We start from the raw sequence: 12,463 nt of genomic DNA on the forward strand, positions 1-12,463 counted from the left end.
CTTAATTTAGAAAACTGACCACAATTCTATGTGATTACCAAAAATTATATTTCTTAGTAATGTCAATTTATTCCAGAAATAAAAAGAAAGGGTAATTAATATTTAAATTAGGAATGACACAAGAGAGGAAAACTAACAGCCGTAGCAATTCTCTGTCCTTAAGGAAATACCAACATGCAGGAAGAGGGCTACCATGGGTCAGGGAAAATAAAGTAATTCCTTAGAGAGGTGTGTCTGACACCAAGGGAGCATAAAATCAGTAGTGGTTAATTTTGACCATAACGAGCTAAAACTGGCAGGATAAGTAAACCATCAGTGGTACCACAGATAGATGAGAATTCCAGGCCAAGAGTAAAATCTGAGCCAAGTATATGGCCACCCTATGGGATTTAATGCAAAAACAAAGCTAAGGGGTTGCTTGAGGCTGTATCATAGAAGACCTTACGTACCAGTTTAAGGAGATGATTTTTGTGTAGCATTTTCTTCTCACAATCTAGAAATGTGCTTCAAACATATAATGGGTGTTTTTAGGGACAGAGGATCAAGGAGATGGTTACGGCACTAATATCACAGTATGATAATGTACTTCTTTATTGTGTTAGATCAAGTTGCCAATTTTCCATTTCTAAATTTAAGATTTATAATTTGGTTATGCAGAGATTTTCTTACTTGTAATTCCCAAGTTTTATGCAGTCTGAGCATTTCAGATATAATGTCTGTTCTGTGACCCTAGCACCTCAAGTCCCCTTAATGTGAAGGAGTAATTACATCCTTAAGAATTAGACTCATGTAGCTTTGAACCCTGAGAGTTACAGACGGAGCTAAATTTATAGCTGTGACCCAATCTGACCTTCAGGTTCCCAGTAAAAATGTAGGTAATTAGTCTCAGCACACACCTGCTGGAAATCTTAAACTCTGAAGAGGAAAGAGTGGGCTGGAGCTTATGTGTCTAGATCATGAAAAGATCACATGTATGAGTAAGAATTCAGTAAGTGGGGCAATATAACATTTGCATTGACAATTGTTTGAGATGTCAGTGCAGCCTACAGCTGCTACCATGTGGGTGAAGTGTGAAAAGCGATCATAGCCAAAGTGGGAAGTTCTATTCCATGTTGGTGAGACTGTCTAAACGTCTTTCTCTACATATTTGCTGATAATTTTAAATGCCGAAGTATGTTTCTCTAGGACAAAACTATACATGAAATGTGGCATTGTTTTTCCCTCTATTTCATCCTATTCTCATTCTTGCCAACGTTTCAGAAATTTAAAGTAGAACCTACCTTCTTCCTTTGTAGTGGATTCCTGATGGATTACAGCTAATCCAAGCTTATTTAACCACCTACAATTTAAAGAGAAAGTAAATGTTTGACCAAAGAGATTGAAGATTTTCTACCTGTTCACGTTCCTCCTAGATCCCAGGAAGCTCTTGTGCCAGGTTTTGTAATGAAGTTAAGCCACAATTCTACATTCCCTCTGAATATTTCCAAAAAACAGCATAGATTGTGGCACTGAAACCTAAGACCTCTGCTTTCATAATACATCCCTTACTTGGGCATCCTTTGTAAGATAAGAAATGGGGTGACCCATTAACCAGTTGGTGAACGTGGGCAGCTACATTAGATATTCTATACAGTAACAATTGAAAATTTTAGCAACCATTAAAATCTTTATTATTTAATTTAGAAAACTGACCACTGAAATGCTATGTGATTACCAAAAATTATATTTCTTAGTAATGTTAAGTTATACCAGAAAAAAAGAAAAGCTAATATTTAAACTAGGAAGATTTTTAAATCAATGAGTAAAGAACCTGGCTAGAGTGTGATAGGTAGTCTTAAAATGGGAAAACTTTAATTCCTTGAAGAATTTTAAATGTGGTAAAAACTGTCTACTGATTTACCATTTTATTGGCAGTGAATTCCAATTAAATATCAACAACAAAAAAAGAACTAGACAAACTTTAAGGGTGACAAACTTGACTAGCAACTTCAGGCCACCGCCATACCTTCTCCATATTGAGTTAGGAACATAGTTTATAGAACAAATTTTTAATAGATAAGACACAAATTTATCTATATCTTATGTTCCTAGCTCTATAACCTTATATTTAAAGGAAAATATTATTTTGGAGCAGTAATAATCTGAAAGATTCATTTCACACTTTTTTCCAGTTTTCCTGTATTTTTTTAAATATCCATATTGCATATTGAGTTATTTTTTTTTTTGAGAAAGGAGAGATTTCAATAGTGGCATAAGTGAACCAATACCAATGACATAACCATAACTATGCTATGCACTTAATGATTCATTTACAATTTTCTCTTCTTCCAATCCTATAATGCCCCATGAACTAATAGGCATGCTCTGTTCCCAACATGGTATGAAATTATACATTTCCATATCTATAATTGTCATCTAAATAGAAATCCTTACCCATCTCTCAACCTGCCATGGTCTTTATCTCTTATTTTTAAAAAAAGAAATGTTTAATAAATTTGATATTAAAAACTAAACAAAATAGTGTACAATGGAATACTATTCATCTCTAAAAAAGATGGAATCTTGCCAATTGTAACAACATAGATATTATTTTTGGAGGGGGTTATACTAAATGAAATCGTCGGAAGGAGAAAGAAAAATATTGAATGATTTCACTCATAAATGGAAAAGAAGGAAACAAACTCTAGAAATCTGAGTACAGAATTGAGGGTCCCAGAGGGGGAGATGAGGGCAAATGAGGAGAGGGCTCAGTGTTCTAGGGCGAAGGGATATGGGTGTTCTGGTGGTGGGTGTGGTAAACATATGTATGAAGAAGTGTGAGCCAATTCTCCTAAAACCAACATTACTTCAATAAAGATAATATTTTTTTAATTTTATAAATAAACAAATAGGAATATCTGTAAGAAGGAAGATGATTTTCAGCCTCCTACAAGAAGTCCCCTTCAGCACCACGATAAACATGAGCTCCCTGTTGGCCACTGAAAACTGGACCAACACTAGGGTTCAAATCATACCATGAGAACTGGAAAATGTTGATCAAGACCCAATAGAATAAGCAATAAAGCAAAAAAAAAAAAAAAAAGGAAATCACAGTGGGAAAATGTAATAACTGATACACATGTAGTAAAAAATTTTGTCTCAATAGTATTTGGGGAAATACCTATTTAAACACAAAAAAGTATTTTTACTAGTAAATTGCAAAAAATAAAAATAATACTGATTTCCAAAATTTAGGAAGAAACATTCTCTTCCTATGTTGAGACGAACATGAAAGTTGATATAGGCTGGGGCCTCCCCAGTGGCATAAACGGTTAAGCACCATACTATGAAGCAATCTGCAGCCTGTGAAGCACAAGTTCGATCCCTGGCCAGCCAGGGAGCTACCCACATGGCGAGGCAGACCTCTCCTATCTCGCCCGCTGCTCCCCTCAGCAGTGTGTTTCAGTCAGTCTGCCTGTTCTGTTCCCCGCTCTGTCTCTGGTGAATTCTCTCACCCCCCACACCTCTGGCCTGTACCCCAGCTCTTGTATGCATAAATAAATAAATCTTTAAAAGAAAACAGAAAGAAAGAAAGTTGATACAGACTAATTTAAACAGGCAATTTTTGATGATGCTACCAAGTTGGAGAGAGTAGATATTTAAATTTAAATATCCGTCCCTTCACCCAATAATTCTCACCATGAATACCTACCTTAAAAAAACTCTACTTCGTGTACACACAGACAAAATAGAAAACGTTAAGTCAAGAAGCTTGTGGGACAAAAGAAACATTAATACAGTATAATTCTCCATAAATGGAAAAATGGATTAAGCAATGATACTGATTTCATCAGCATAAGGTTAAGATGTTAATAAAGATGGGACTAACATGGGCCCTAGTAATGACCGGGAAAAAATACTAAGATAGTACATGTACTCTACAATGTCATTAAAATTGTATGTTTGTGCATGAAACGACATGCAAATAGGATTTGCATAGCACTGTCAGAAGTGGTGACCCTAGAAGAGATCCTGAATTGGAAGGTGAAATTGAGGTGTGGGTAGTTTTCACTTTGTAGACGTCTGTGTTATATTTTTTACAATAATATGCATTATATATTACTTAATTAAAACACTTGAAAGTACATTTTAAAAATTGATAAAAGTACATGAATTGAATGGCTCACGTAAAAATTACTATAAAAACAATATTTTGGGCCTCCCTGGTGGCACAAGGGGTTAAGCACCGCACTATGGAGCAGTCCGCAGCCTCTACAGCATGAGTTCAATCCCTGGCCAGAGAGAAACCCACATGGTACAGCAGACCTCTCCTCTCTCGCCCGCTGCTCCCCTCAGCAGTGTATTTCAGTGGATCTGCCTGTTCTGCTCCCCGCTCTGTCTCTGGTGAATCCTCTCACCCCCGCATCTCTGGCCTGTGCCCCAGCTCTGGTATGCATAAATAAATAAATCTTTAAAGAAAAAATTTAGTTTATAACTTCATAATTAAACCAGCTGACCCTCCCCCAAAAAGCATCTAAAAGAGAAACATACACTTTTTTTAAAAATCAAGACAAAAAAAAGTTTTAAACTGAGAATGCCTGAAACAAAAGGCGTTTCTAAGTTGCTCTGAGAGCATGGAAATGCAGAACTAGAGCTAAAGGACTGATAATAAGGATTCTTCTGAGTCCTGACCCAAAACCCATGTCTTTCCAATTGCCACGGTTAGTTACTCATTGTGAAAAACGGATTGGTTATAATCTTCCTTATTTTCTTTCGAGAATCCAGTGGCTTCAAGTACCTCCATTGCTAGGACTTTTCAAAAAACATCACGGCTGTAGGAAAAATTCTATTTGTGGAGAAACAGATAGATACACACAAAGACGTCTATTTACATAAAAGAAGATGACAGATGCTTCCCGGGAGTGTGTTGTGTGGTAACTTGATGTGGATGTGTGTGCTGGAGGAGCACAAGTGTTAAGAACCGATGCACAAAACAAGAACGCTCTTCCCACAAACACCGTCTGAGAAAGGCAGCTAATGTCGGTCTTGTTTAGAAACCGGGTCTTTCATTATCCTTAATTACTGAGTCCTGTGCTTTGAAAATGGCGGGTCCTCGCAGCTCACACAGCATTTCTATTAAGCTTAATTACCTTTCCCTTCATGGTCCCAGAGAGAAATGTCACCACCCAAAAACGCAGTTACCCAAGGAAACGAACTTCTAAAAATGGGACGCAATCCTCCAATGTCACCCCTTCCTTCCCCAACATCTCTGCATCTTGCTAAGAAGTCTCCAGATACAATTTGCACTGCCTGAAAAAAGGCCAGGCCAGCAAGAAAGGAAGCTCTCAGGAGGCCCTGCCCAGCAAATCTCTGAAAATCATTGGCATAATCTTGCCAGAGAAGGAAGATGTGGGCTTGGAGGTCCATGATTCTGCATTAGTGACTATTAGAAAAATCATCTTCAAAATAACAAAACTTGATACTACTATATAAGAAACGAGGACGTATCCAGGCACAGACAAAATGAGTTGCCGGATGGGCAGTTTTCAAGGTGGGCAATGAGATCTTGGTTTTGATCGCTCTGACAGGCTCAGAGTCACAGCCGGGCGGACAGAGTATATATAGACACAGGCAGCCTCAGGCCACTCGCCCTGCCGTTAGACAGATATCTATCTGCAAGGGAGAACTTGAAAACGGAAGATAAATGGATTCAAAATATAAACAAAAACCAGGGAGGTGGGTGGGCAGGAAGTGAAATAACCCGAAGTGAGATTGGAGACCAAATCTGCCTGAAATAGAACAGATTCAGACGACCATGTAAGGCTGCCTCCCTTTTATTTGGTGAAGAAGGTATTTCACATGTAGGAGGAGAAAAGCAAACACTGAAGAGGAATGAGATGGAGATAAACCAGGTCACCCCCATCCCTTGTCAGAGAGAACAGAGCAACTTTGAAAGAGCCACAGGATGGTTACGGAGGAGGAAGGAAGTGGAGCTACAAAAGGCTGTTGGAACAAGCCAGGGCCAGCAGGAGCCCATGGTGGGCGGCTCTTGGTGGTGAGATCCAGGATGGCTCAGTCCCAGCCAGACTCTGCCACGGGCCCGAGTCGCCAGGCCTGGCTCTCCACTTTCCACACGCCACTGACACACTCAGGGCTTGCTCACCAAAAGTGTGCAAGCGAAAAGAGAAAGGGTGATGAAAGTAACATTTTTAAAAGCCCCTGTTGTATAGCTGCTCTTCTTTTACTCAGATGCTTGAGCAAGCTGGGAAGGGAGGAGGGAGAAGAGGTAAAATCAGAAATGGGTAGAAACATCTTCCTTGTCAGTTAAATAAAGACTCATTTGGGGCCTCCCCTGTGGCAGAGAGGGTTAAATCTCGGCAAGATGAAGCTATCAGCAGCCACTGCAGCTGATGGCTTTGATCCCTGGCCAGGGAGCTGACCCACAAGGCACAGCAGACCTCTCCTGTCTCACCCACTGCTCCCCTCCCTCAGCAGTGTATTTCAGTAGATCCACCTGTTCTGTTCCCCACTCTGTCTCTGGTGAATCCTCTCACACCCAACACCTCTGGCCTGCACCCCAGCTCTTGTGTGCATACATAAATCTTTAAAAAATATTTTTTTAAAAATACTCATATGGAGGACTTGACTGGCAGCCCCTGGCCTGGTATTTCTAACAGAGGGTTTCCCAGCGTTCTGTGGGAAGATCCACTCTGCCCTGGGAGGTCAGTGTGGGGGACAGACGTGGATGTTTCCAGCTAAGAAGGGGTGTGTGGGGGTGTGTGTGTGCACGTGTGTGTGTGCGCAAACAGTCATCCACAATTGCACAGATGTGTCTTTTTCTTTTGTTTTGGAGATCCTGGTTATCTCCATAACTTTTTTTTTAGTGGAGGTAACACTGGTTGACAACACTGCATGAGATTTAGAGGCACAGGATGACACCTGTGGGAGGATCACACCACACCCACCACCAAGGCACTAAAAGTCCTCCGCCACAGTCCATGGGGCCCACTCCCCCTTTTGCTCTCCCCACTCCTTCCCCTCCTGGAACCTCAATTCAACAGTCAGATTTTGAGGGTGTGTTATTGGTCTGGTTTATCTGGCCCTTGGTTTTATTTCTTTGTACTACATGTAAGTGACCCCAGTCGCAATCTGTCTTTCTCTTCCTGACTTACTTTGCTCAGCACCATCCCCTCCAAGCCATCTATGTTGCCACGGCAGTTAGTTCATCTTTCCTACAGCTCACTAGGATTCTGCTTTGCATACAGGCCACATCTTCCTGATCCACACATCTGTCTTTGGGCACTTAGGTTGTTTCTATCGCCTGGCTATTGTAAATGTTGGAAAAGCAACTCCTTTCTTCTTTATGTTTCCAGAATAAGAGGGCAAAGAAAAATTACATAGGGGAGTTAGAGAGGAAATATGTGCAAAGTAGTGAAACAGACTCTGTGAACGGAGGATTTATGTCTCTGTTATTTACTCCTGTTGCCCAGGACCTGCTATGGGTTACATAGCAGGAGTTCCAAAGACAAAAATATCTTTTTATGTAGTTGTATGACGGCAATAGGAGACTCTGACAACTCTGAGAATGGGGCTTCAATTAAATAGCATGTTTCCTGATGTCAATCACCTCAAATATATATAACCTCCTCCAAATATATACTGTGACAAGAACCGAAAGTTATCAGAGAGAATGTGAAGAGACAAGGCCTCCTACACTGCTGCTGGGACTGCAGACTGGTCTGACCAGTACTGAAAGCAGTATGGAGAGGCCTCAGAAAATTAAAAGTAGAAATTCCATGCCATCCAATTATGCGGCTTCTGGTCCTTGCCAAAAAAAAGTACATATACAAAAACACTAGAAGAAATTTACGCTCCCCCGTGTTTCTTACTATTTAGAAATAGTAAGAAGTAAGATACTATTATAGAAATTAAGAACTGGAAACAAACTAAGTACCCACCAACCAATGAATGAATAAAAAAAAAACAGTATATAAGAAACACAGTAGGTACTATTCGGCTGGTAAAATAGATGAAATGGTGCCACTTGCAACAACAGGGATGGAGCTAGAAGTTATTCTGCTTTAGTGAAATCCAAAGACAAACACCACACAATGTCACTCATATGTGGTGTATAATGAAAACAAATGAACAAAAATAAATTATTGAACTATAACAACTGACAGTTACCAGAGGTAAGGGAGCAGGTGGGTGGGTGAGTCCAGAAGGGACATGGGTATGTTGAGGAATAAAGTTGGAATTTTAGAGGTGAACCTAATGTGTATGTAGTTGCAACTCATATTACATCATGATACAAGGTCACTTTAATTAAAAAAATTTTTAAATGGAAAAGAAAACAATAGTCATGTGACTGGCCATAATCGAAGCCAGTAAGAAAGGGACGAGGATCGGTAAACCTATATGTGTATATCCCACTTATTTAAACCGAACAAGCAGGAAATAGAATTGGGGGTATAAAATTTTACTTTACATGTGCGCTGAGAAAGGATTTCTTTGTAACATGTCAGGAGAGAGCATGGAGAGGTGACAAGCATGTGAATCATGATGATAATCCTGCACAGCACATTAAATGCTGTAGAGTTGTTTTTCATTTGCAGATCTGAAAGCCGTGAGATTGGTTCCATAATACTTTCCACCCTTTCTCCCTGCAAAATCTCATTCTGACATTTTCTTATAATGACTTTTGTCTAGTCCCTTCTCAACTTAGCGATTCTCTCAGAAGAAACTTATCTTCTTCCAAAATAACCATTTTGAGATGTGTAGTGCTTTAAAATGCTTCCAAGTACGAGGGAAGACAGTAAAAAGATTTTCTATTGCTAAAGAGATTAATCCTTAGAAAAGCAGCAGAAGTAAATAAATCAAAAATTGATAATGAACATACGCTTAAAACTCAAAGACCTGGTCAAAGTAAGTCTATTCCCATAAAGATTGAATTGGCCATTTCTCTACTTACACATTCATCTCCTGCACATTCTCAGCTGCAAAATAAAAGGTCTTGATCTGTGGATGACTGATCTTAAACGCACTTGAAGGAGAAAAAGCAGACACAGGAGAAATTAGTTTTTATAGTCATAAAAAGGTTTGAAAGTAAACCAGCCAAATACAAGTATGGTAAGCTCATCTTCTTTCTTTGTAAATTTACAAAAAAATAATTTTAGTGATATTAAATAACTATTGTCTAATCGCTACTGTATGAGCAGAGGCATAATTCCTCAAGTCAGGATTTCCAGAACAAGACTAACTTTGGGTTGGTCAGCACTTTCTATTTAAAACATATGATATAAATAAATTGAAACTTAGAGTGATAAAGGTTTCAGTTCGAATTACTCAAATCAACTCCATAATGCCATGTGCTTGTTTAAATACAATGAAATATAGAGGAAATTTTATTTATAGGAAGATAATCGGGTCTAGAATGTCACACTGTGACAAGACATCAAAAGACGCCTTCTCGCCACCTTGAATTAGTAAGAGAAATACATAACATAAAAAGATAGATTTTTGAGAGGTTTTTTTTTTTAAATATATAGCATGTCATTTAAGAGGACAGACAATAAAGAGTATACTCGCTACAATTTTGACCGGAAGTTCTGCAGCACAGGTCAGATTTTTTGTAAATAACCAGTTTGGTCAAAACCACAAGAATCAACACAATCCCACACATCACTGGACATGTACAGCGACACCAGAGTGACGCACTTAAATTTCAGAAGAGTTTGTCTTCTTAGGGGAATAAAATGAATTAATCACTGCTATGGTAGCAAGGGTCAACAGGGAATGGGCCTTTCTGATAGACAGGAAAAGAGGTCAAAGTCAGGAGAATAAGAAAAGGTGAAGAGGACACATGCAAAATGCAGTCAGATGGTATCAGAGGGGAGCACTTGACAGGGAGTCTGGACAGCTGAGGCTATAGTAGGCTCTCTTCAGGGCTCAGGAAGGACCAGAGTCTCTGGCTTTTCCCTTGTCAATAAAACCAGGACAGTGGACTGGTGACTTCTTTGGTCTCTGTTGGTCCTTCAATCTTTTGGACCTAAGTGGAATCAAGATGTCATCCTCAAGCTTAAGACATCTCAGAAATTTTTATTTCAAGGGTGCTGACAATTGCATGAACTAAGAAAAAGAATCTGGTCTTGTGATCCTATCTGCAGCTCTGGGGAGTCCTATTTAATCAGTCATTTTCTTTACAAGGACAAAACCTTGACATCTGACCTTCCTGCCAATCCTGGATGGGAGCTTGTTTTTCATAGACAGTTATTGTCAACACACCATGCCAAGGCTCCACGGGGTTTTAAAATCCATCTGCTCCACAAAGTGAAATTCCAGAAAACAGGATAAGTCCCTTTTTTTGTTTAGGGTGCTGATTCATAATGTTTAAAAAACTCCAGACATTTAAGTGCTAACTTCACTATCTTCCAAAGTGCCAAGTCTTCACATGAGGAAGGGGTACTTTCCTGGCTCAGAGTTTTTAGGGAAAGATAGACAACTTACTGCTTTTTCTTGCATTCCACTGCCCTTTCCACAGTGAAGTCGGGCAGGTTGACAAATCCATCAGCTTTCTCTGCCTGAAACAAATACACATCATAAAATGTGAATAAATAAACCCTAGCAGAGTATTGAGAGAATGTTTGTTCAGAGAGAGCTGAAATGAAATGAAGGAGAATAAAAGATACCTCCCTAAATCCTCACTGGATTTATCCCAGATACACGGTTTATGAGAAAGGTTAGTATTCTCCTGATTCATCATCCAGAATATTTCCAGGGGAAGTAACAGGAGACCATTTAGGGACGGCCAACATATGGAGGCAGACACAATCACAGAAGATGCCACCTAGTTAGCATTCTGACATATGGTGGCAGAGACCTGACTTTGGAGTTAGCGAATCTTTGTTCTTGTCATGGATCTACAATTTACTGGCTTTAAATGAGCTCAGATAAACCAAACAGTTAGCACACTGAACAAACATGTCTTCTCCTAAGACCTAGGCAGTTCCTTGGGAATTTAACCACAGAGCCATGTCTTAAAAGACCTCCATTCCATAATTGATTCCTAGATGTTCTTTCTACTAAGGAAAGAGTATGGAAGAAACAACGTTTTTGAAGACAGAGCTTGAATGTTGCTTTAGAACATTAAAAAAATATATATACGAATTGTAATAATGGTCCACCTCTAAAAATTTGTTAATCTCTATGAACAAAATTTAACTCAGCCACAGGGAGCTAGATTGTTTATCACAGAACACAAATCTTCTTTTGTCTACACTACTGTCTCTGAGTAGAGAAATAAATTCCACAAGATTAAACACAAATGAGTAAGTGGTTATTAGGAGATGAGTAAATATTGATTTTGAAAATACAAACTTAATTTTAAAAGTCAGCTAGCTATTAAACTAGCTCTGTGGGTGCCTTTAGTTCATTTCATCAGCTCGTGTCTTTTCCCTTAACACCAACTAGACTGCAATTTGTGCTCTTTTCTTAAGAAAAACGCAACTGTGAGATCTCCAACTCTGCCTGTCCCATCTTCAATCTCTTACATGAATCAATTTATCTAACTCTTTACTTGAAATGTCTTTTTCTTATAAGGCTCAAAACTCAATAGTGATGGTCATTTCTTTCTTTAAAATAGTATGTATATATGCATATAATATGATATATATTATATAAGTATATATAAATGAATTTGTGTAAATATATATGTGATACCTGATATATGTACATATAATTTCAATTTAACCTGTCACCTGATGGTCTGTTTAATTACTGAATGGTGGGTTCACCAGTGCAATCTCAATTATCATGGGCAAATCCTAAAGGAAAAGCAGTTTCTCCTCTTCCGCCTCCTTTTCTTCCTGCTATCCACTCAGATTTGGTTTTTGTTACATTAACTAAAATAACTTTTCCCGATGATTTCCCTCCTCTTCAGTGCTTCCTAATTTCTGAAAAGATTCTTTGAAGTTCTGCACTGGTGTCTACAAACTCCCCTCTGTATCCTAAAGAAAATGTGTTCTCTTACTAACAGTGCCCACCCATCCCTTGGCTGTGGTGCAAACTCATCTTACCACGTATAATCTTAAATTCTGAGGCAAGATAATGCTTTTCACATTGTGGCATGAAGTCTCACACTCCCAAAGGTGTTGCTCCTTAAACGCCAACCCATTCATTCTTCCCAGCATCTCTGATTGTGTCTGTCTCCGTGGCATCTCCCCTGCTGTTGCTGTGTTCCACAGCATTAAGCACAAAATTGTATCAAACCATTGTTGTTACGCTTTCATTTACTCAACAAATGTGTATTGCGTGCCTTCTCTGTGTCAGGCACTTTACCACATATTTGGGATATGTCAGTGGACAAAACAGAGATCTCTACTCCCAAGGGGAAAAGAGACAACCGCTCAATATCTAAGCACCTAAATTGCATCGTGCTTTGTAGGCAGTAATGACTATGGAAAAGCAAATTAGATCAGGGGAAAGA

General features: G+C 39.0%; 1 protein-coding gene across 1 annotated transcript in view; it reads right to left on the minus strand.

Moving 5' to 3' along the window:
- IPCEF1 (interaction protein for cytohesin exchange factors 1) overlaps nt 1-12,463 on the minus strand; it is a gene marked incomplete at its 3' end in the record, with an annotated part of 66,240 nt that overhangs the window by 38,368 nt on the left and 15,409 nt on the right. The window contains exons 3-5 of the mRNA XM_084257741.1: nt 10,486-10,559; nt 8,951-9,022; nt 1,281-1,339 (exon numbers count right to left, since the gene is read on the minus strand). Of these exons, the coding sequence (XP_084113867.1) occupies nt 1,281-1,339; nt 8,951-9,022; nt 10,486-10,559 (205 nt within the window). The remainder of the gene's footprint in view (nt 1-1,280; nt 1,340-8,950; nt 9,023-10,485; nt 10,560-12,463) is intronic.

The sequence above is a fragment of the Talpa europaea genome (assembly GCF_964194135.1).
Source record: "Talpa europaea genome assembly, chromosome: 2".
Taxonomy (NCBI): Eukaryota; Metazoa; Chordata; class Mammalia; order Eulipotyphla; family Talpidae; genus Talpa; species Talpa europaea.